Source organism: Siniperca chuatsi, linkage group LG7, assembly GCF_020085105.1.
Source record: "Siniperca chuatsi isolate FFG_IHB_CAS linkage group LG7, ASM2008510v1, whole genome shotgun sequence".
Taxonomy (NCBI): Eukaryota; Metazoa; Chordata; class Actinopteri; order Centrarchiformes; family Sinipercidae; genus Siniperca; species Siniperca chuatsi.
The window spans coordinates 30095144-30120378 of NC_058048.1; the positions used below are offsets into that span (position 1 = coordinate 30095144).

The window sequence follows — 25235 nt, forward strand, 5'->3', positions numbered from 1 at the left end:
CCACAATGTTAAGAATTTATCTGTGATAACAGAAAAGAAAATCAAGGTCTGTGTGCTACATCTGCATTCACTTTACATTATTATATAAAAACCTTTGGTAAGTTCAGCTGTCTTACTAAACAGCTGCTGGCAAGGATGGAGATTCTCTTGGCCACAGTGATATCTCCTTAATCGCCAATGTAAGTTTTCAAATGATGCATATTCACTGTTTTTAAACAAAACCTACTTTTTCCTCAATATTAAGTATAATGTCATATAAAATTTGGGAATTGAAGACAGCTATAGTGTACAGATGAATGTCACACGAATGAAAGAGGAGTGCAAAACGGCCCATCCAAACATGGACATCCTGAAGGAGAAAATGAAGAGGAAGAATTGATCACATCTATAAAGTTAGGAAGGCTTTTGAAAAGCAGCAAAATTGTTGCAGAGGCCAGAAGGAGGAGCCTGGGCGAGGAGATTCTAGTCCAGTACCAGAGGGCACTCAGCCAGGAATGTGAGGAGACTCACAAAGGTATTTGTAACTTTATTTGAGGTTCTTCAAATAAATTTTGCCATCATTGCTAGGTAGGGTAGCTCATAGGTAGGGCTCTTGTATGCCTTGCCGTATTTTGTTTTAATGGAAGTCTGGAGTGTATTACTCCTTGGGTGTGGGTCATTTGGATAGGTGAGTACAGAAATACATTAGTCCCACTCCCATCGTGCCTACTGGAAATTGTGGGATTTTCTTTTGCTTATGACAGTCTTGCAAATAACTTATTTCTCATTTCCTTGTATTGCATATAATTGGGTGAATAATATAACTATATATATATACTGCCAGAAAAGCAGCTTGTGTGGTAAACATGATCAGCTAACTTCCATGTGCTGACTAATTCTTCTGATATTCAGTGCACATCTGGGATAGATAGGGCATCCCCACTTATCAGAATGAACCACACCAAAGAAGCAATACACTCCAGATTTCCATTAAACCAAACAAAACACAGCAGGCATGCAAGAGCTCAGAATATGCAAAACTGTTGTAAGCAAAAGAGAATCCATTTCCAATAGGCATGATGGTACTAATGTATTTCTGTTGACCCTCCAAGCATTTGGCTTTAGGTATACAATGTGTGGTCTGTGTTGTTTTTAAGGAATGAGCTAATCAAAACAAGTTTAAGTAATGTAACAAGTAATGTATCAGATCTTATGGTGGGTTGAAGTGCCCAAATGTTCCCGTATTAAAAGGGGAAATGAACAAAGGGTAGACATATCTAATAGCATTAAGTGAAAAGTGGTCAGTGGCACACAAAAGATTTCTGCAATCCACATCCGCAACAACCCTCAAACCTTACGCTTACAGCACTTTACAACTTAACTGCAAAACAATGTCACTGTTTAGAACTTGGTATCTAATTAATGCCTAATAAACCTACACAAGATTAATATACAATAGAAACAGCATTTAAGCTGCCACTGCAGACAGTTAGATCCCACTGAATGTAAATGTCATATATTCATGTCAGATACTGTATTTGTTGTGTGCTTTTCATAGGTGGTGAAGGCTCCAACACCGGTGCTGCTGGCGAGCGGGAACCCCTTCAGTGCCAGAGGTGAAATCTCTCTTCTGGATGGAGTTGACATTGGGAAGCCAGATGTCATCTCAGTGGGAGTTAGTGCCCTACTGGGGATCGGTTTCATCTTTGGAGTTTGATATGCAGAGAATACGAGGAAGTCTCTAATTTTTATGCAACAGTGAATGGTTGGTATGAAGTCAAATGATAAAGTTCCACTAGGGGTCATTAAAATGGCAAAGTTCTTGCTATAAATTACTTACACTGATATTGATACATAGACATTTTGTCAGCTGATCAGAGTACATGCAAATATTTTTATGGGAACAAAAAAGTGAGCCTCGTATGGTACATGTGGACCTTTAAAGATTTTTCTCACAACAGACATTTGACTCGTCAAAAACAACTGTAACTTGAAACATTAATAATGGCTGCATTTCATTTGGGTGTGGTGGTGACAGGTCTCTGCTGGAGGCCTAAATGCTGACTCACTGCTGTTACATAACTGAAGGAGGTCCCTTAATGCAATTAGTCCTACGTTTCCTGCTAGTCTGCAGTCAGTATAAGGTAATAACTAGTCTAGATTCCTTCTTTGATTGATTGATTTTATTTATGGCGTGTCGGACACGGGGGGGGAATCCAAAGGATAACATGTTAAAGTGAAAACACATATTTTCAACATGGTCCCAAGATGTTAGAAGACACAGAAAACAAAGAACCACAAGACATTCAACATAAAAACTAAACAACACAATCACAATCCTGAAATCCAAACGCACATCACCACAATTTAAGAAATAACTCCCACATCAAAAAACAATCTGTCACCCTGTTCTAACCTGACTTCTATAAGCCCCTCTCATATTTAAAAACTTGATGTGTAACGGAAGGCCGTTCCACAACATGGCACTTTACATCAACGCACACTGGCCCTGGTATTATAGCCTAGTTTTGCTTGACTATGATTTGAAATATTGGTTTAAATGAAGTTTACTTATCCGCCAGTGGGTCAGTCAACCCACACTCATGTTGTGTGGGCAGCAGTCAGGGGGTTAAACAGATTGCAGTCCTACCTGAGCTCCAGAGGAACATGAACACCACCAGTATGTGATCCATGTTCAGAAGGTGACTTGTCCATACCATGCTGTCTCTTGATCTTATGTCTTTTACAGCTCTTCTCTGCTAGTCAGATATATAGTTTCCTCTCCATCTTTTAATCTCTCCATCAGGCTTCGTGTGGTTTCTCTCTTAATATCACGCCAAACCATTTCTCAAGATTTGCTAACAGGAAGCTGCAAGTGATAATAATATACCAACATCCTGTATCCTTGTGATGTTTTACATCAAAAACCGTAAAAACTGCAGTACCATTTAGTGGAACAGGACTGTGTTCCAGTGAAAGTGTGAAGGTGTTTCTGCCGTTTGGGGAGCCTGAAGGGGAAAATGTTCAAATTATAACGTAACCACTTTAAAAGTGTTGTATTTATTCTTTGGGCGCTTTGAATGGTTTTTACAGTATCACATCAAACTAGCTTTAGTTTCATTGCACTGGTTGCCAGTTTCTTTTAGAATGCATTTTTAATCCTATAAAAAGGCTTTATAGGTCTACAGGTGCCGCGCCACAGTGCATTAGTAAACTTTTAAGACTTTCTGAAAACGCAGTAAAAAAGGCTTCTGACAAGAGATTTTTAGGACCTTAGCGACATTGATCAATTTCATATATCAATTTGTCATCTTCTCTTGTAACTTTGTCACTGTAAGTTTGAGGGGTAACACATATCTGCTGCCCTACACAGGGGAGTTAGCGCTGACCAAAGACAACAGTGCAGAAAGAAATTGGTGGATAAATAGATCAACAAACACTGCAAGTGAAGTCTTGTTGCTGTTGTATACTCTAGAAAACTGTTTTAACTCAGTAATATCTACAATTCAATAAGTTATACGTCGGTATATTCACATCTAACATGTCTGCAACCAGCAGAGGGTGCTGTTAAGTACAATTTCTCAGCAGCTGAGTTCAATAAGAATCTTTCATTCAGCAGGTTGATGAAATAAAAATAAGAATATCATTAAGAAAGTGCAGGGGCTCCTGTCGTTTGAAGGAGTATTTACAGCCTCATTTGTGTGTAAAGTTCATGGTTGTAGCTCTGAGTCTGGCACACCAAACTAAAACCACTTCTCTGCTGTTGGACTGTGCATTAAATCATGTAACAATCAAAGGGCAGTTCTGTAAACACTCAGACTTCCTCCACTGCAGGAAGGCCAGTGGTATAAAAAGTCAAACTTCATACTGAACAATGACTCAAGAAAAAGTAAGTCACCAATTACTATATTACTTAAGTAAAGGTTGTATTGTACATGTAAGTCTACTATACATGTATCAAAAGTAAATAGTAACAAGTCATACAATAATAAAAAACAAAGCAACAACTTTTGTATAAAGTTTGTTCGACAAAAAAAAAAAAAACAGCATCAGTAGTAAAATTTTTAAAAAAGTGACAATTTGAGAGGTGACGACAGGCTGTGTGTTCTTTTTTTACTGTTCAACTACCCACTAGTGCTCATATTGGCCTACTAGTAATATTATAGACTAGTTATTTTTAATTTGTGAGAAGGCCTTTCCAAAGCAAGCATACAAATTTGTCTTTGAAGATGAAAAAACTAAAATATAGTCTCATTCTTGGATCAGGTTCGGGTCCCAAATTCGGCAGTACCAAGCGGGTTCAGTCGGGTCGAGTCTTGAAAGGCCACGGGTACGGGCCAGGTATGGTTCTCGTTCTAGGCCCATGCAGAACTCTAGTAGTTACACATGGGAGGTGTAAAGATTACATATGCATATTATACATACACCATTTCATCATCTGGCTAAAAAGCATCTAAAACCACTTGGTTTTAATTAATAATTGAATTTTAGTCCATCTCAAATGCTCCTTGATTGCATTTTCACTTTTGCTTTTTTGATATCTGCTAACAGACACAGTCAGAGAGCAGCTGGTGAACACACTATCTTCTCTGCCAAAGACACTTTAAAGAGTAACTTAAAACCAAAGTTTCAAGCCTGTTTCACCTCTGACCTGGTGAGAAGTTAAACCACTGGAGGTCAACAAGGGTGTTAAGTTACTCAAGACCGAAGATACTGTACGTGTAAATGGGATCAGGGGTCTCACAGATTTGAATTTGAAGGTAACAGCTATCTAAAATCTTTCACTGTTTTCACTGTTTCTATATCTGAATGTGAATCAACCACCTTGGAGATACTACTCTTTCCTCTGGGCTCCAGCCTCTTCAGCTAGCCAGCCTGTAGTACGGGAACCACCAAGAACATAATCATTAATCTCAGCGTTCTTCTCTCGTCCCGGCCTCTGGCTTTTGGCCTGGAAAGACATGACAGCAAACATATTTTGTTATAGCTAAAACAAATGGTCTCTTCTAACTAAATATATCATGCTAAATACTCAATTTAACCCAATCCTCCCCTGAATAAATGTGTGTACAGTACCTTAGAGCCGAAGCAGAGGGCAGCGATAAGTAACATCATACCCAGCAGGAGGACAACAAGTCTGATGATCAACTCTATTAGAGAGGCTGAAACAGATTTAAAATCATCACATCTGATCATATGACTGATCATTTTAATTAAAGGTAAAGTTGCCTTATGTCCCTTGAAACCATTAAATAAAATGGTCAATATTTATCGCGTTTTATTATTAAAATTATAAAACAGATTAACACTAAAAAAATTATACAATGACAGAGTCAAATTTACTAATTGTCAGGAGCTAAATAGAAATTTTAGTTGAATAAACCAGCACCAATGCAAGTAAAAATATCTTAAATTGTTGTTTTGTGACACTGACAATCTGACATGCCTGCGCTTTAATTTACACTATTCACCAGGGTTGTATAGAAGTGTGACAGTTCATAGAGCTGAGAGTTGACTGCAGTATCATCTAAATCTTATCAACTGGTTTTATGAGCAATGGCAGCAGTAAGTAACAAGAAAAAGAAAGCTGCATTTAGATGCTTGTTTGGTTTCCTGACAGACATTTGCTGCAGTGACTGCGCGTGACGCTCTGACACAAACTTACCAAGAACTCCACTTCCTCCTGCCTTGACCCTCGTGTCCATTTGTGTCTTTGTATTGACTTTGTTTGCATCCATGCCCAGTCGTAAATATTGCTTTACATTGTAGAATGTAACTTAACAGCTGCATTCACCACAACTTTGAAATTTAAGTTTATGGCCAACTAAAATGAATTTGAAGAGTGTTAGGCTCATAAAGTTTGTATATTTCCTGAGGACATTTTTATTTAGGAATGTTTTACTATTTATTCAGTTCAGAGAGTTAATTAAATATATTATAATTGTTATGAAAAACAGAATATTGAAACTGAAAACATTTTTGGGGAGATGAAAATGGCTAAATCATAAAGCATTGTAAGCTGACTGCTGACTGAGTGCACAAGTCCTCCAGTGTACAGGAGTTAGCAGTTAGACAATAGTATCTTAAGAAAAAGACACCGCCATCACTGCACCTGAGCCAGCTGCATTTGCTAATGTAGATTATCAGAATCAGAATCAGAATCAGAAATACTTTATTGATCCCCGAAGGGAAACTCTTTGTTACAGCAGCTCGCCTTTACGTGAGTGCACACAGGAGAAAGTACTAGCAAAAAAATATAATACAATACACTATAAAAACTATAAAAACAGGTCAGAAAATAAATTAATAAATTAAGTGGGTATAAGTATGAAATAAAATAAATGAGATGCGGTTTAAAGTTCAGAAATAGCTAGTAAGTGGACCTTGGACTGGAGTTCTGTAAAGCATGCATGTTAAGATAGTCAGTGTCACATTTCCCTGTTTGACCCATATTGTCTATGAAGGTACCTGAGACAGTGAGAGAGAGTGGCTGGCTCTCAGAAGAGAAGTTACGGGAGAAAACATAGATGTGATAAACACAGCTGTAGTCTCCTTGGTGGGTGTGGTCTGCAGCAGAGAACAGGAAATGTGCAGAGTGATTGACAGCTGGCAGGGTGTAGTTCTTTGTTGTGTCAGAGGTGTTGAAGATAAGCTGGAAGAACCCTCCTTGGTACTGTGGTTCGATAGAGCACGTGATGGTGAAGTTGGTGCCCATGAGCACCTGAAGCCCCTGCTGCTTGGCCTTGGAGACCCCGTCAGTGGACGGAGCGGGGGAGATGTTTGGCTGAGCCAGCAAATCTGTTTACAAAAAGAGACATGATTAGCTAGCAGACATGTAAACACAGAGAGATAAAGAGCCCTATTGTAAAGCTAAAGTAGGCAATATTATTTCATTATAATTTCAGTTGAAATACCTAATTTTGACCATTGCATGTCACTAACAATTTTTAATTGAAGGGTTACTTTAAATTTGTATTTAGTTTTTTTTTTTTAAACTGAACCCGGTCTGAATCAAACAACCCAGTGGGACACTGGCCACATCCAGCTTCGCCCTTGTCCTCTCTTTACATGGCTCTGCTCCCTTCCTCTCTGCTAGGCTCAGCGGACCTCCTTTGCCTACAACGACGTATAGCAGGCAACAAAACAAGCCAAATCAAGGAATAGCTTGGAGGAGAAGAGAGAGAAAGAGCTAAATTGAAAACAGAGCCGAGGCTAGCCACGGAAACGTTCACTATCTTATTTTTGCTAAGTTAGCTTAATTTAGCACTTGTCAAGAATGAATAGGGCAACCTCCACATCCCTTTTCAGCTCCTTTCAATCATAGACTGTATCAGCGCGGCTAACAGCAGGCTAGCCACGGAAACGAATTACCTTGCAGGTACTAATTAAACATTAATTAGCACTTCCTTTTTCTCCCTCTTCTCCTCCAAGGTATTCCTTCTTTTGGCTTGTTTTGTAGCCTGCTATACACCGTTGTAATGTAACACACCTCTCTACATGGCTCTGGAAGAGGAACCAAGACATGTAGAAACCGGATGACCGTTGTTTGTACAGAGTTGAAATACCACTTTTGCTAAAAATTGTAAAAGAGGCAATGGCAACAGGAATAATGAGCCCAGGCAATCGAGCGTTTCTGACAAACATAAATAAAGCCCAAAGAATTGAAATCACAAATTATTACGTAATTCATCCATCCTCAATGGCAAGCTTGATTTCATCCCTCCTGTTTTTTTCAAAGTGATCAACAGTGACAAGATTTGTTAGCAACCGCAAAGGACATCGATCTCGTACATGCATCTGTAATTCATACATTAGGAACCAGACAGCCAGTCATTGAGAAGGCATCTTAAGATGTGACTGTTCAGTATTACCTGAGCATATCACGTCAAGGCCGGAAAAGGTTTCAATAATACCAGACAGTACTACACACTCCAACAGTGCAGATGTTGACTTGACACAGGAAGACTTGATCCACCACACAAGTCTGTCAGAAGAATCATCTGTCATTGTTGTTGAAACAGCAGCACCACAATCAAGCAGTCTACACACAGCAGCTGCAGACTTCTGGTCCCATTCAGACTCCCAGTCAGCCACTGGTCTCCACTCTCCCTTGTGTTTCATCTCCAGTGTGCCAGCGCAGCGGCTGGCTTCTCCCACCAACCTGATATTGTCTGGATCTAAGCGGAGACAGGAAAATTATTAGTAGAGGAAGTAAGCTAGTAAGCCAAATCAAAGATACAGCTCCTCTCCTACCTGAGCAGGTGAGTCCAACAGCTTTGCCAGGTGAGCAGGTGTTTCTAGCTGAGCCTGAGCTTCCACAGTCCAGGAGAGCAGACTCGTTGCCTTCACACTGGAACTCTTTGGTCCACACTGGAGCCTCTGCTTCCCCATACAGCGCCCCCTGGAGGACTGAAGGAGCCCCACAGCCAAGCTCCCTACAGACCACCTCTGCATCCTGCTGGTCAAAGTCATCCTCACACACTGAGGACCACGACTGGTTAGACTTCACCTCCAGTCTGCCTGAACACCGACTATTCCCATTAACCAGCCTGACAGATTCTGTGGATACGGAGGGAGAGGGAGCGAGAGAGAATTTTTTAATTCTAAATATCCATCCATTCTCTCAACTGCTTATCCTGCTCAAGTTTATCTGGGTCCGGGTCGAGGTGGCAACAGGCTAAGCAAAGCAGTCCATTCGTCTTTGTGTAAGGGTGAGCCCAGCCTCCCTGTGAAGGAAACTCATTTGGGCCACTTGTACTCATGATCTTATTCTTTCACGCTTGTCACTTTTGAGAGGATGGGTCTTACGTAATATCAGCTGGCCTGAGGGCAGACACCAGAGGGAAGAGAGGAGGGTAGGGATATGGACACTTGAGAGTGAGTGACACTGCAGGGAACAAGTGGAATCATGGCAAAAACCCAGTCGAATTCAATTGGTTTCAGGTAAGTCTTGTTGTTGGTTATGTTACGGCTCGTTAGTATCTGGTAAGGCTTATTGGTAATTAAATCCCCTACACCTAAGAAAAAATTACATCCAAATTGGATAATTTCCTGCCACACCATTCATATCCTATGCCAGTGTTCAGTACCATTGCAGGAAGCAGTGTATCCTTTATGTAGTGAGTTGGGAAGTTGGGGTGGGTAGACGAGCGTGTAACACTTCCATCTTTCATGCAGGAGACCGGAATTCGTATCCCATCACAAACCAATTAATGTTTGTTTTTATTTACCATAACCATGATCTTTTCCTAACCATAACCATGCCATAGTTGCCATGCAGAGATAGTGTAGAAAATGAGAAAAAAAACTCTTTCCCTTGGGGCAGTTACTCAGTCCCCACCTGAAGGGATAAATTCACCGTAACGTGGAGTACCACGGCCTCAGACTTGGAGGTGCACACACTTGGCTGAAAACTGCCCCAGTGAACAGTGGACGTCATAGTCTGAACAGAATCATGATGATGCGCAACCCTGGCAGAGCCCAATGAGCTTGTCTTCCTGCTGAGAATGCAGAGCTGCTCTCACTCCCGTTATATAGTAAAAAGGGAGAAGGAAGGTGTGAGACAGTAACGTCTCCTGCTGGTGGCCAATATCAGGGTGTTTAGAGCAGGATAACTTTACAGTTCAGTCTAATGCAATCCACTACTAACGATGTAACATAGTAACATTGCCTCTACCATAGGTGTCATTAATGGTGTTACCTGAGCAGGCGATTTCCAGGCTGGAAGAGCTGGACTTTTCCCTTGCTGTTACACATTCCTTCACGGTAGTGTTAGACTGAACACAGGAAGTGTTGATCCACCATACAGATCGTTCTAAAGAATCTGTTTTCTTTCTTGTTGAAGTACAGGAGCCACAGTCCAGCCATCGACATATTACAGCTGTTGCCCTTAGATCCCAGTCAAAGCCTAAGTTATCCACTGCTTTCCAGTCTCCATGGTGTTTGTACTCTAGTATACCAGTGCAACGGCTAGCTCCTCCCACCAACCTGACATCATCAGTGTCTGAACAAAGACAAGTGAATGATTAGGGAAAGAAGGAAAGCGACTTGAAATAAAAGAGAACTTAACTCAAATCAAAGCTGCAGCTCTACCTGAACAGGTGAGTCCAACAGCTTTGCCAGGTGAGCAGGTGTTTCTAGCTGAGCCTGAGCTTCCACAGTCCAGGAGAGCAGACTCGTTGCCTTCACACTGGAACTTCCTCATCCACACTGGAGCCTCCACTTGTCCATAGAGACCCCCCTTGAAGACTGAAGGAGCCCCACAGCCAAGCTCCCTACAGACCACCTCTGCATCCTGCTGGTCAAAGTCAGCGTCACACACTGAGGACCACATCTGGTTAGACTTCACCTCCAGTCTGCCTGAACACAGGTTAATCCCATTAACCAGCCTGACAGATTCTGGAAAGTGAGAGAGAGAAAGAGAGAAACAGAGCAACTTTATGTTGTTACATGACACTTTAAATTCTTCACACGGTTTCCGAATCTCTCTAGTGGAGGCTGTAGTAACGAGCTGAATAAACTGAAAGCGCCATATTTCAGAACTTATCTAGATTTTGATTTAGTTCTTCAAGGGTTAAAGGTGCCCTGTGGAGTTTTCTTGTAAACAAAACATTTAGAGTTACTCACCAAAACACACTGTGTGTTTCCCTGAGGTCAACAAGTGTGGAATAAATTCCCTTCCTCATAAAACCTTTGCAAAGCCAATTTTTAAGTATTTTAAATCCTGTATAATTTACAGCCATGTTGACTAGCTTGCAGTCATCTTCTTCCCTGCCTTTGTTGGCGCATTGCTGGGTTGCTTGGCTTATTACCGCCACCTGTAGATCACTGGAATAGTGTGAAACCATTTGCAGGACTGTGACACTTGCATGTTCGCACATAACAAAACGGGGACGAACTTTTAAAATAAAATTGCTCTCACTAACTTGAGATCTGCTCCAGCTCTCAGTTCTTTTCAGAATCAGAAATACTTTATTGATCCCGAGGGGAAACTCTTTCGTTACAGCTGCTCACTGTCACGTCAGTGCACACAGGAATAGAAGCACTGAGCAAATCAAAATATAATACGCTATAATACAGGCAAGATAAATTAAGTACAAAGTGGATATACAGTAAGTATAAAAGCTAAAATAAGTGTAAGTACCAAAGTGGATTTAGAGGTTGATAAGTATGTATGGTATATTACAATCTAATAATATAAGTAATAAGTAATAGTGCAATAATGAGTATTGTCAAGTTAAGTGTAGCTTAAGATGATTATGAGACGGTGGATATTGCATAGCAGTAATAGAAGTATGAATAAATATCAATAAATAGGGAATTTTATACTGAAAACAGTATATTGCCCAGCAGTATCAAAGAGAGAATATTGCACAATTATTTAAAGTATAAAGTTTAAATCAGGGCTTCAAACCTTTCTGTGCCACTGCATTTTATTATGTTGAACTTGGAACTATTTATTCAGATCTTGCACTGCAATGTAGCTGCACTGTAATTTTTGTTGTGCTCTTTGATTTTTCTTATTCTATTTTAGCTTATTTTTATCTTATCTATTTAGTTTTACTCTTTTTAAAATCCTATTCATGTGTGTCTTTTTATATTGCCTTGTGTTTGTTTAACAACCTTTCTTAATGCCTTTCTGTCTGTAAAGCACTTTGAATTGCCTTGTTGTGGGAAAGGTGCTACACAAATAAACTTGCCTTGCTCCATAGCACTACTAGAGGTCACAAACTCCACAGGGTACCTTTAAGCACTCCATGTTGACAGCCAAGCCTATCACCAGACAGAACATCAAAATTGGCTCTTTAGCTGCTAGATGTTGCACTATGGTCACCATCTTTGTCTTCCATTTGGTGCTGGGCAGGTGTATAGTGGGTTTCAGAGCTTTTCACTGAAAGCGGCTGCCTTCTACTGGAAACAATGCTGATGAGAGCACAGAGACTGAACCAAAACAGTAATGTTGTGGGCCGTAAAAAAAAATAATTTAAAAATGGATCCCTTAAAACGCTTGGTAGAGCTAAGGGGAACTGCAGAGTCGGGTGATTATTCTCTGTGGGTTCATCACTACCAGCAACCATTTTCATCTTTCATCAGCTATGAAGATGACAGATTAGTAATGAACACCAGAAACTGAGCAAAATTTTACAACTATATTTATATTAGGATTTTAAATTGGGGACAGATCCCTTTATATGATTGTTAACAAAAAACAAAATGCATAATCTTCCAGTAGATCAGTTAGTGCTGCAAGCATTACTCAAGCTTGACTCCACTGTCAGGTGAATGACAGGCAGTGGCAGTCACCTTCCAGTAACAAACCGACTTCCCTATTCTTTACGTTGTTGAGTTTAAACAACTGACAGACGTGTGCCAGATCAAGTCGCTGTAAAGATTATGAGTAAATATCATTAACGGTGTTACCTGAGCAGGTTACCTCTAGGATGGAAGAGGAATAAAGAAGTCTTGTAAAACATTTCATCAGTGAAGATGCATCACAGCCAGATTTGACTCCCCACATAGGTTTTTTTACGGGACTCCTTCTGCTTCTGGTTGAAACAACAGAGCCACAGTCCAGCTGTCCACACACTGCATCTGCTAACCTCAGGTTCCAGTTCCTCTCATCCACTGGTTTCCATTCACCCCATTGTTTAATCTCCAGCGTGCCGCTACACCAGCTGGCTCCTCCAAACAACCTGACATCACCAGGTTCTGGGTAGAGACAAAACAAGACAAAACTGAACTGACTTCATCCAAACAGAAATGAACCAATATGACAGCTCCAGTCAGTGGCAGGGCTGTAAGCAGGGTTCACCTGGACAGGTTGCCAGTCAGTCACATGGCACATAGATACAGACAATAATGTTATGTTTACTGGTAATGTTTTCTTCTACCTGAGCAGGAGATGCCAACAGCTTTGCCAGAAGAGCAGGTGTTTCTAACTGAGCTGTCACAGTCCAGGAGAGCAGACTCACTGCCTCCACAGTGGAACTCTTTGGTCCACACTGGAGCCTCCACTTCTCCATAGATCGCCCCCTGGAGGACCGCAGGAGCCCCACAGCCAAGCTCCCTACAGACCACCTCTGCATCCTGCTGAGTAAAGTCATCTTCACACACTGAGGACCATGAATGGTTAGACTTCACCTCCAGTCTGCCTGAGCACAGGTTAGTCCCATTCACCAGCCTGACGGAGTCTGGAAAGTGAGAAGGAGAGAGGAACTCTCCAACTTAATGTGTAGCATCTCAAAAAACACTGAGCCAAAAGACACATTCTGTAGTTCTTTGTTAAACTGTGGATTTTTCTTTCTGACTTTACAGCTGATTTATCTCTTCAATTCAGTTCATACTGGTTTGATTCTTGCCGGGTAAGCATGTCATACCCCTCTCTCTCCCCATGTCTCCTGTCTGCCTCTGTACTGCCTGCTATCGAACTAAGGGACCCTGGAGGGCGCCGTCCGCTTCCCTTTTCCTAAGTCAGTGTTGACTTCAGACCTTACCTTAACCTTAACCATGACAACAAAGCTCCCCTAACCTTAACAAAGTACTAATTTTAACCCAAACCATGATGTTTTCCTAATTCTAAGTCATGTTTGAGCCTAAACCTAACCAAACCACTGACATACCAGTGTCAGATCAGAAAACAGTCATTTGTCACAGTTTTGGAAGGAACTGACAAATATCGTTGTCCTGTCAATAGGGGCGTCAGATCAGAAAACTCTTAAATGTCGTTCAGGAGAGCAGTTACAAACGACATGTTTTGCATTATTACCTCACTTGAGGCCCCATCCTGTAGAGGGGCCCTCAGTTCAAATCTAGTTTTAAATCCTTCATCATTCCAGTTTATACTGGGCTCACATAGTCCATATTCCTCGCTTCACCACAGTGACAGACAAAGAAGGAAAGTGAACTGTGGTAGCAGCTGTAAAGTTTACCATCACAGTTAATGACACTGACCTGAACAGGTGATCTCCAGGCTGGAAGAGGGAGCTTCATCTGGCCACATATTAAAGAGCTGCTCAGGGTCAGAGATTAAATAGTCAGTTATTATATTATTAAATGCAACAAAGGAAACACGTGTTCTTCGTAATGAAACAACTGAACCACAGTTGAGCTGTCTGCACACTGCAGCTGCCGATATCAGGTTCCAGTCATAGTACTGGTCCTCCACTGCTCTCCAGTCTCCCTGGTGTTTCTTCTCCAGGCTACCAGCACAGTGGCTCGCTCCTCCCACCAACTTGACATCATCAGTCACTGCTGAACAGAGACACGAAAATAATCAGTACATGAAGTAAATTTACTTCCATTTATTGAAAAATAAATTGTTGAGAAAACGTTGGGTTCTCCATTTGTAATTTTTGTTGCTATTTCTCCTTTACCTGTTGAACTGTGTGTGTCTTCAGCCCAGAGCCCTGAGGAGAGGAATAAACATGGAAATAAAGAGTTTTGATGATTTAACCAGAGTTTTGGATAGAACAAAAATTGTAAGTCTGGCTTCTCCCAACTATCTGCCTCAACGTCTGTTTAAAAGATACAAGAATCGTGAATTTGTTTTTACTTAAATTTGATTATGTTTATTTCGTTTATTTAACACACCAGCAAGTCCACCTCTGAATGGCTGCGGAAGAACAACATGAAGACTTTGGAGTGGCCTAGTCAAAGTCCTGACCTGAATCCTATTGAGATGCTGTGGCGTGACCTTAAAAAGGCAGTTCATGCTCGAAAAACCCTCCAGTGTGGCTGAATTACAACAATTCTGCAAAGATGCGTGGGCCAAAATTCCTCCACAGCGCTGTGAAAGACTCACTGCAAGTTATCGCAAACGCTTGGGTGGCCCAACCAGTTATTAGGTTTCGGGGGCAATCGCTATTTCCCACAGGGCCATGTAGGTTTGGATTTTGTTTTCCCTTAATAATAACAACCTTCATTTAAAAACTGCATTTTGTGTTTACTTGTGTTATCTTTGACTAATATTTAAATTTGTTTGATGATCTGAAACATTTAAGTGTGACAAACATGCACAAAAATAAGAAATCAGGAAGGGGGAAAACACTTTTTCACACCGCTGTAGTTTGGCAGTGTTTCCACACATGGTTAAAAAAAAGGGGGGGGGGGGGTCCAAACAGGTAACACTGGGGGTGCTCCAACCCCTGACGGACATAATGCCAGTGTGTGCCTGTTGGGCAGGGTTTCCACTCACACAAAACGGCTCCTGCGCTTATGCCAACCCGATCGAGGCTCCGGAGGAAGTGAACAACGTGCCAACACGTGTCCTTCCGCTAAAAAACGGCACGCCAGCACGTCCAAATGGAGCGCACTGCGCTCACCTGGGCATCTCCTTTAATGTGTGAGTGACAGTCATTAGTCTAATTATTGTTGGCAGGAGGTGACTTCCCGACTTCCGTGACGCGTTGAGCAGTGAAGGACTATCCCAGGAGAAACTTGTACATTGGGCACACGTTATGTTAAACAGCGTGGGGCATCGTTAACACAAAGCGCCCGTTACAAACCGGGGGTGAAAGTGCAATAATCGCTGGACTGTGCCCGTAAAAACAAGGACATGTCTCTCCGACACAGTGAAATTAGTAGTTTGTTTCTTGGGGTTTTTTACCCAGTTCCAAAGCGGCAGGAGATCTGTTGTGTTAATCAGCCAGACTGCACAAAAAGGTAAGTTATCAGTAATTACTTTATCATTTCAAGGCCTAATATTCCCATAATTCCCACTAATATCCATACAGAGACTGAGAATGTATGTGGTAGGATTTATTGATTTTATACTGAATTTAACATAGCCTATTTTACATTCTTTTATGTAATTTGTATTTACTATCCTATCTTATGTTTCTGTCATCTGTATTGTATTTATACTTAACTTAATACATCTTTATCTTAGTTTTAATTGATCATACATAGTCACATACAGTACATTCTGTTGTAGCTACTCAACAGTGAGATTACAGTACAGTATTTTTCTCATATAATATAAAATAAGGAGCAGATGTTCTCCAGACACCTTTCAAATGTCCATCATTAAACCAGAGTCCTACCTGAGCTCCAGAGCAGAAACACAATCAGCACTCTGTGGTCCATGTCCACTCAATGTGTCATCTCCAGCGACCTGTCACTGCGTCTTCTTCACTATCTCTCGTCTTGTCTTTATCAAGGCAGGAGTCAGGTCCAGCCCTCAGGGGGATTTCTGCTTTTATTTTTGTAGAGATAACTATTTCCTGTTTGCCTCTACTTCAGTAGGAACCATCACAAAGCTGTAATTTGGGCTGTTTTCTCTCAGGGCATGACATACTTTATTTTGAGGCCTCTACTTGGTGAAATATGTAAATTCAGATACAACTTCATTAAAACTCAAGGAGACATGGCATTTGGCAGAAAGTTTCCTGAAACAAAAGCAAACGTAGATGTTGTTGAAAATTGAATGTATAATGTATTATTTCCTCCTGACAAATTCATAGCAAAACTGTATTTAAAAACACTTAATAATGAATATGTTTACTTGCATATAGACAATTTTCAGGCTTTCTGTCTTGAAAATAATGCTTCCTGGCCAGTTTTCTTCAGTGATACTGCAGGCTGCTTCTCATGGGAGATACTGTATATATGCAAATATATAATAATTGTGCTAAAGTGTTTTGATTTTGGACAAATTGGCCTTTAGACATTGAAATGTATGCTTGCGTGGCATCAAAAATACAATTAAACTCACTCAGCTCTTCCTCAATGAATGTCTCCTGTCTGCCTCTGTACTGCCTGCTATCGAACTAAGGGACCCTGGAGGGCGCCGTCCGCTTCCCTTTTCCTAAGTCAGTGTTGACTTCAGACCTTACCTTAACCTTAACCATGACAACAAAGCTCCCCTAACCTTAACAAAGTACTAATTTTAACCCAAACCATGATGTTTTCCTAATTCTAAGTCATGTTTGAGCCTAAACCTAACCAAACCACTGACATACCAGTGTCAGATCAGAAAACAGTCATTTGTCACAGTTTTGGAAGGAACTGACAAATATCGTTGTCCTGTCAATAGGGGCGTCAGATCAGAAAACTCTTAAATGTCGTTCAGGAGAGCAGTTACAAACGACATGTTTTGCATTATTACCTCACTTGAGGCCCCATCCTGTAGAGGGGCCCTCAGTTCAAATCTAGTTTTAAATCCTTCGTCATTCCAGTTTATACTGGGCTCACATAGTCCATATTCCTCGCTTCACCACAGTGACAGACAAAGAAGGAAAGTGAACTGTGGTAGCAGCTGTAAAGTGGGCCTGGTTAACTGCACCTTCTTTGATTTTGAGTAAGTGAAGTATGTCAGCCTCAGCAAGCATCATTTTCATCCTGGGCTCTAACTGGAGCTTTTGAACTGTCTAAATGAAACTGAGAAAACCTTCATTAGGCCTGTAGGTTGTCAAGAATATGTAGATTGTTAGTCTTCCTGAAGTATTAGGAGTAAACAACTGCAATCTCATTAATCTTGTTTAGTCAGCTTTGCTTTTGATTTAGAATAATAGTTTTCTCTAAGGATAAATCTGAAGGGTCACAGGATGATTAAAAGGATGAGACTTTTGGGTTTTTTTCCAAATTTTTGCCTTTTTTTTGTGGGAAGCACTTGGGGACTTGGCTTCATATGAACAGCCCCAGAGGGAAAAATATTCTTTAATTTACCTACTCACCAACTCATGTCTAAACTGAGGCCATAACCTGTGATGAGGGGTCTCAAATTGACATTGAACACATCCTGCCAGCTTCTGATATTGAAGCTCATTTAGCAAAATACACATTCTTAAGCAGTACTTAGAGAGAGAAACACCCTGAATTCGAGGTGATTATTATGAATTTGTGATGGCTCAAGGTGAAGACTGTCAAGAATCAGAATCAGAAATACTTTATTGAAACTCTTTTGTTACAGCAGCTCACTGTCACGTCAGTGCACACAGGAATAGAAGTAAGCAAATCAAAATATAATACGCTATAATACAGGTCAGAAAATAAATTAAGTATCAAGTGGGTATAAGTATAAAATTAAAAGGGAAATAAAAGTGACATAAGCAACGTGCTGACTCAGATGGCCTACTGTTACGACATAGCGCCGCTGGTCAGATGTGCTGTTTCCTCTCCATCCTTTAATCATCTCATCGCTTTCATGTGGTTTTGATCATCAGTCCCACGTTTCCTGCTGAACGCACCAATATAAAGCTGCTGTTTTTAAGTGCATTTTATTATACATATATAACACAAAAGGTGACCTGTCCATTATTTAATTTCAGGCAGTGCACCTCCACTAAGTTACTGGAACTGGCCATCCAGACTGGAGTGGAAAGCTCCTCCCAGCGGGAAAAAGTCAAAACAAAGCTACAGTAAGGCCCCATTTTTAAAGCCTTTGATTTATTTACACTAGGATGCTGTATGACATTTTTATCTGAGTTTATGTGTTGAGCAACAATATTAGTGGTTTAAAAGCAGTAATGCTGCCTGTGATCCGGTTGATGGGGTTGATTAGGTTACTGGTTTTGGTGTTAGTGACGAGTGCAGATCACAAAGATGTTGATAACACTGAAGTGGTTATTAGTTCATTTGACTGGAAAGCAGATCAGAGGATGATTTCATAAAATAATACTAAAAAGACTCAATCACTGAATATATGTAGAGTATTCAATGTATGTGTGTGTGCATGCTATTGTAATTATATCTTGGTAAGGACCAATATGGGTTTCACACACTGAGTGAGGATAGTTTTGGAAAGTGAGGGCATGTTGGTCTATGCTCACTTCTTTAAAGTGCTGTATTTTTGCTATGCTAGACCAAATCGTCCCCACACCTCTCTGTGCTGGACACACAGATTGTAACTGAGGGTTCAAACTCTGTCTTAAACTAGTAAAAAGACCAAAACCAACAATGTTTTAGTCTGTCTCAATACTTTCTGACTTCTCTACCCTGTCCGTGGCTCTCAGCTCCAAGCCCACTGGTTCCTACTGAAGACGTGAAACACCTCATTTCATTTTTACTAATTTCCTTTAACAGCTGCTCACTGTATTTTCTAGCAAACGCAGCACAAACAGGAGGAGATAGTCCATTTGTTGGGGACTATATTCAGCGGCGGATGAATCCACATGTGGTGCTGTAGTGAGTGTTTGGGGCAGCAGGACGGTGTGTGTGGGACTGAGTCAGAATAAACTACAGTGTGTGTGTTCATGGTGATGAAGGAACATGTCACCCAGTGCAGCAGTGCGGCTCGCTGATGTGTTTTTAGACAACAGTAGAGAGATATGGCACAGATGAATAAGATATATCAGACTTTGGATACTCACACAGTATTTGTTAGTAGATACATTCATTGTTGGTTTTGGTCTTCTCATGTGATTTGTTGACGGTTAAGAATATCACCAGACCTATACTTTATCTCGCCACTGCCTTTGTTGCATTGCAATTGTCAAAAAAATTCAGAAAATACTCTCCCAACAGATTTGTCTTCTTTTAATAATAAAATCTTTATTCTCAGGATTTGGTTGTAGGAAACATCACATGGCCTGGTGTTACAGCACAGTTACATGTCATTTGGTCAGTCAGTCAGACAGAGAGAGCCAACTGCAAGTGAGGAATTTAGAATACAACGCTGAGCTGGACAGCATAAAGACGGCCAAAAAAATGAGTTTCAAAAGCACATAATCATGTGTTTTGTGGGCAGCAGAACATCCAAAATACTAACATGTACATGTTTCTATGCTGAGGCGTTGTCTTAGTTTCTCATAAACAAAAGCTTAACTTTTAAGTTGCTAATATATAGATATATTTATTTTTTAAATCTGTATATTTGGGATTTTATGAGGAAGACTGTATAGTAACTCAGCTGGTCATTTCTAGTTACACCTGTGCTGTCACTCCAATTACAACTGGGCCCCAATGCAAGATGGCCATTTGCAACTTGTTTATTAACATTACTTGTTCACTAGTTTTTACTTTGCATTGTGGGATAACTTTACCCTGTTCAAATAGTGTAAATCAACTCCCATCAGACAATCAAACCAAGGAACACAATGTCAAGTAAAATGAAGTGAATTTTGAACACATACCTGCGATAGCAAATCAGATTTCTGTGCAGGCTTTCGACAGTTCAGTAAATAACGGTTACACAAAAAAACAAAACAGACAATGAGTTGATTCAGGGTTTATCTGCACTATACAGGAATGAAATACTTCAGCACAATGCCAGCATAACTTAGGGAACTTTGTACCAAAAGTGGCTACATATCAGCAGTTTGACATCAGTTAGCCTGGTGTAACAACCGGTCTGAAAGTGACCAGAACCCCTTCCTGATCAAGTATAATAAAAATAATAAAATGTTTACTTATATCTCCTCATTGGCACAGGATAAAAGAAAATATCCATTCAGTGTGATTTTAGTTATATCAGCTGACACCTTACGGTGAGTTAGGCAGGTGTTTAAGGACTGGAATCAAATCAGACCTACTGATTTCTCTGACTGGCTCCTGACAGGAGCGTGCACAATAGTTGCTCTCCTCTCAATTAAATTAAACCGTTTTGGGACAGAAAACTAAATAAATAAAAGGAAAACCTCTGATCTTATATAATCCGAGGCAGTCTGAGACAAAACATGAAGGCATTTTGGAAGCAGGTTACTACATCGCACAGAAATGGGATAATTATTTGTCCTTCATGACTCAAATGAACCCTTTTGAAATTGTAGAAGTTAAGTGTTTCATCAACAAGCAGTAAATTCAGCAGTAGCATCAACAAAACATGTCACTTGCGTTAAGACTCTGTCCTTGCATCATCTAGTATGTTCATCTGTGTTTTTATCTCCACATATCAGCACATCCAATGAGTTAGCCTGTGTGGAAATTTGTAAAGGGGTGACATGATTTCAGCAGCTCAAAACACTACCTTTTTAAAATGCCAATTACAGTGTGGAAAACACATGAGCCTGCCACAAACAAACAGTAAATACAGAAGAAAAAACAAGATTCTGGCACATAATTAAACAGCCTATGATATCATGGCCTAAAACTGCATGTTGGTGCCACTAGTGTGCATTTGGGCAAAACATTTTGCCCCATTTTCAGGAAAGGAAAGCAACTTTTCTGTCCAGCAGCCATAGTGGCTAGTAAAGTCAAATATCACCCATCTCTTTCATGCTTTTTGCCAACAAGAACAAACCAAGATGTTAAAATCAGAAGGACTCCAGGTTGTGGCTGATCGCCTGTAATCTTCTCCCGCACTTGGCTTGTGGTTACTTCTCATCCTGGCATGTTGTCTCTTTTGAAAACCTACTAGTTTATTCATTTCCATTTTTCAGAAATGCGAAGTGGGATGAGGATGATGATGATGTGTCCCCATTTGTCCACTGTTGGCTTTGTCTCTCAGCATTGTCAGCGCTGTGTTGGAGAAATCCCTCAGGATGTCCACCGTCTCCCTCTGCAACAGCAGAGACTCCTGCACAAACTCTTGCTGGCTCTCCACCAGCAGCTGGACAGACTGAGCCAACATCTCTAGGGACTGAGACACAGAGGTCAGAAGCATCCTGCTGGCCCGCTGCTGCTGGAGGCTCTGGGAGGCCATCTGGGCCACGTTGTCATGGGCCCTGCGGGAGGACGCTCCGGCTGGGAGAGGGTCAAATGACTTTGAGCCTGATGTGGAGGAATGACTGGGTGGGAGAACTGAGGAGGAGGGAGAAGGTTGATGAGAGTTGGAAAGGGGGACAGAAGAGGAGGGAGCGGAGGTCACATTAGTAGCAACAGAGGAGGAGGATACAGCAACAGAGGAAGTGGGAGGAGCGGGAGGAGTAGGAGGTGGTGGGATGGAGGAAGAGGAGGGTGCAGGGTGAGAGGTAGAGACATTGGCTGTAACAGATGTAGAGGAGGAGGCGGGAGGAGGAGGAGGAGGGGGAGCGAATGAGGTGGGAGCAGGGAGGGAGGAGGCAGTCATGTTGGAGCTTGTGGGGGACTGCGATGGGGGAGGAGCAGCAGAGGACGAGGCAGTGTCTGAATCTGACACTGAAGGGAAAACAGAGGAGGTGGAGGCCACAGAAGAAGATGGTCCAGGTGGAGGTCTGGATGAAGTGTGGTTCTGGATGTGGTTGTGATTCTGGCTGTTGTTTCGGGAGTAGGTGTGGACTGGCTTGATCCTCAGCAGGGCGTCGTCAGGCAGGGGGTCCAGGGAGGTGGAGGAGGGCGGGGGGAGAGAGGGAGGGTAGGAGGAGAACACGGAGTCGTCATTTTCGTCAAAATCCATGGTACGTTCTGGTAGAGCACAGAGACAAACATGTCAGTCAATTTTTCCCTCCCCATCACAAGAATCTTTTCGTTGCTCTCAAACTGAAGTACCAAGTAAAATAAAAAAAGTTGTTTTAGACACTAAATCTTAAGTGTTAATGTCACTGCTTTAAACTGGCTAAAACAGAGTGAGGTTTCATTTATCAGCATTTCCTATCCAAGTATCTATTGGTCACATTCATACAATGTCGTGATAGCTTACAAACCCATCTCATATGCTTGTTTCATATGAATTTAAATGGATAGATTTTAGATAATCCTGTGCCATTACAGCCAGAACCAACAGTCAGGTTGCTGGGCTGAAAATACCGGCTGTATAAAAACTACATTCTTACCTCCGTCGTCAGCCAGGTCTAAGTCAAAGTCAGAGGAGGAATGGAAAGGATCACCTGCAAAACATGGGAACGTCACATCACCATGGAGGGCTCAGCAGCAGTTGGAAATTTTGCAATGCCAAAATGTCTAACACCGCCTCTAACTTGAAGTATTTTAGACAGGAGGCAATATAGTAGAAAATAAACTGAACATGCATAAACTCAGTCTGCTGTCGTCTACCTTGCCACTGTGGGCAAATGTGTTTATTCCCGCGGCCATTAATGAGGTCAAACTCTTCTAGTTTGTAAATCACGAGTAAACCGTGAGACAGAAATGTCTGTACACTTTTCTATTTTTTCTACTCTTCATTAAAATGAACTCAGTCATAATGCATACTATTGAGTTGTTTTGTAATGTGTATATTATTCTTTGCTTTGGTGCAAGAATGTGTGTTTTACTTCAGTGGAGTTCCGATAAATCGCCCTTCCTTTCTCACTGTTTCCAAAGTATTATTGAATTGATCCCTTTGGAAGCTATCACGCACTGGCTCAAGGACAAACCATCAATGTTTTATAAAATCTGGGTCACGTTCTTGAATTATCCTGGACTTGTGGGTAGACAAACTTGTGAGAGTGGTCTCTATGGCCTGAACTGAAAAAGTCACAAATTGCAAATGTTTTTTTTTCCTATTTGTCTTGTTTTAACTTCCTTTTTTTTTTAATATTCTCTCAGTGCGGGTTCTTGTTCAGATTGTTGTATATGGATAAACGTACCTTTTCTTAGTATTATTTCATATTAAGTGGTTGTTTACCATCAGGTTAAAACAAATTAAGATATTTCACAAAGTAATGTAGATATTTTTGATGTTGCACCTTATCTTCCTCTTTACAACTCACCTTAGTCTCTTTATCTTTCCCCCGTTTGCTTATATATTTTTTAAGCTTATATTTAGTATTTTTTTCTTATCTATAAGATTTTTTCATACTGCCAATCTGGCACTCATTAACTTTGGGATTGGGACTTGTCTTTTGTTTTCTTTGATTGTCTTGACAATTAAGTTATATTTTTGCTGCCTGACTCACATATAAAAATGCTACCAGTCACTCAACACTGTTCAGTAACTGCAAATAAACTTGTACAGGGGAACATACATACAAAGCTGTGTGTAAACTGTGCACTGTGGCAGTTTAAGCCACTACAAATCCTTTCTTTCTGGTTGCAAATGAGGGAAAACACACCAATTCTGATCTCACTTTAGTTTTAGCTCACTCTAGCAGCCACTTTGGTACATCAACAGTCTATGTAGAGATAGAGGGGGTAGATAGAGAAACTGGCTGGTCAATTTTCACATTAGTGTACACACTAATGTACACAAGTGAATTTCCTGCCCTGTTACTGGTGCAGACTCATTGCGTTTCTTAGTATCCAGATCTACTTACCACTGAGCTCTTTCTCTGGTGACGAGAGAGGAGAAAGGTCTAAGGAGGCTCCTCCAAGTAAAGAGTGGGAACTGTCTGTCAAGCTGAGGTAGGAGTAAGCTGGAGGGTTAGCGTGTGGGCCTTTACTGTAAAGCTTTGAAAAATCATCATCATCGCCCAAGTCCTGATCACTGTCGCCATCTGAGAAACCAACAAATGAAAACTAGTTAGTTAAGGATTTCATTTTTGTTGAACACATTTCCAATACTTTGCTTGTTTACGACAGGTACACCAGCTGTCAAAAACAGCAGTGTTGAACCACAGACACACAAAACCACTAAAATTCAGCGTCTCTGTTGTTTTTGCATGACTTTCAGTGCACTCCACCTCATATATGCTGCTGCATTTGAATTTTGATATTATCTTTACGCTGGAGATAAAGAGAAGCTGTCTAAATACTGTCCAGTCCTTCCTGCCACAACAAATCCACAGGCACACTGGATATTATACAAAACACTATCCAACAAATTAAGCCATGTTTGTTGTCTTAATAGGAAATATATATAATTTTTTCAACTATTTCAGGGGCAAAATCTGTCTTATGCTTCATTCTACTATGCATTAAGGCTCTCACAACAAAGGCTCTACCATTAATTAACTTTCATCTGGTAAAATCATATTTCACAGACGTCTCGCTCTCTTCTCCTCACCTCCTCTAGGACTCATCATTAGTATCTTATGGACCATCCTCTCCACAGGGCCCAGGTTCTTCTTCCTCAGGTTGCTGCCATTGGGGCCCCGGAGGGCTACGATGCGTCGCTTTCCATCACATTTGAGGTCTGCCCATTTCTTCATGATCTGACGCACCTGTGAGAAAATGAAACCTCCTTTAAAAAAGTATTTTACTGTGATGATATACATCCTTTCCATGTAGGAGCCTGCTACTACTACATCCTCTAATGGTGCTTCAAACTAGTGCTGAAACAATTGGTGGATTAGACTGGACAGAAAATTAATTGCCAGCCATTTTTATTATCGATTAGTAATTTGTAAAGCACAAAAACACTTGGTTCCATATCGTATCAAAGTCAATTGAATATCTGAATATCTAAGACAAAACAAATCATTTGAAGACGTCACTTTTGGCTCTTTCAAATGTCGTGGGTATTTTTCACTCTTCAAACTTTTTTATAGACAAAATGATGAACTGGTTAACCAAAAAAGTAATACTAC

The 25235-nt window shown here is 40.9% G+C and overlaps 3 protein-coding genes and 1 long non-coding RNA gene across 9 annotated transcripts in view; 1 reads left to right on the forward strand and 3 right to left on the reverse strand.

Moving 5' to 3' along the window:
* Nucleotides 1–2699, reverse strand: part of LOC122879606 (scavenger receptor cysteine-rich type 1 protein M130-like) — a 20755-nt gene extending 18056 nt beyond the window's left edge. Inside the window, exon 1 of the mRNA XM_044203934.1 lies at nt 2630–2699. Coding sequence (XP_044059869.1) covers nt 2630–2699 — 70 coding nt within the window. The remainder of the gene's footprint in view (nt 1–2629) is intronic.
* On the reverse strand, nt 1804–16226 carry LOC122879604 (scavenger receptor cysteine-rich type 1 protein M130-like). 4 transcript variants are annotated; one of them, XM_044203931.1, is made up of 13 exons: nt 16020–16225; nt 14352–14384; nt 13930–14229; nt 12870–13169; nt 12400–12687; nt 10072–10377; nt 9680–9982; nt 8233–8538; nt 7851–8156; nt 6448–6777; nt 5056–5141; nt 4804–4930; nt 1805–4352 (listed from the first exon to the last, which is right to left on the reverse strand). In XM_044203931.1, exons 1-12 carry the CDS (start codon nt 16060–16062, stop codon nt 4814–4816), a joined length of 2718 nt encoding a protein of 905 aa, XP_044059866.1. In that variant the 5' UTR covers nt 16063–16225; the 3' UTR covers nt 1805–4352; nt 4804–4813. The 4 variants fall into 4 exon arrangements, with proteins under 4 accessions (XP_044059867.1, XP_044059865.1, XP_044059868.1 ...); XM_044203932.1 differs by having other exon boundaries at nt 1804–4930; nt 13930–14226; nt 16020–16226; XM_044203930.1 differs by having other exon boundaries at nt 1804–4930.
* LOC122879611 lies at nt 15189–21432 on the forward strand. Its single transcript, XR_006378745.1, has 3 exons — nt 15189–15639; nt 18246–18335; nt 21294–21432. It is a non-coding gene; the product is annotated as an uncharacterized LOC122879611 (long non-coding RNA).
* zgc:113149 (uncharacterized protein LOC541363 homolog) overlaps nt 19448–25235 on the reverse strand; it is an 11430-nt gene continuing 5642 nt past the window's right edge. For all 3 annotated transcript variants that reach the window (XM_044203938.1, XM_044203939.1, XM_044203940.1), the window contains 4 exons: nt 24713–24869; nt 24024–24203; nt 22605–22658; nt 19448–22236 (listed from right to left, as the gene is read on the reverse strand). In XM_044203938.1, the coding sequence (XP_044059873.1) occupies nt 21290–22236; nt 22605–22658; nt 24024–24203; nt 24713–24869 (1338 nt within the window). In that variant the 3' untranslated portion in view covers nt 19448–21289. The remainder of the gene's footprint in view (nt 22237–22604; nt 22659–24023; nt 24204–24712; nt 24870–25235) is intronic.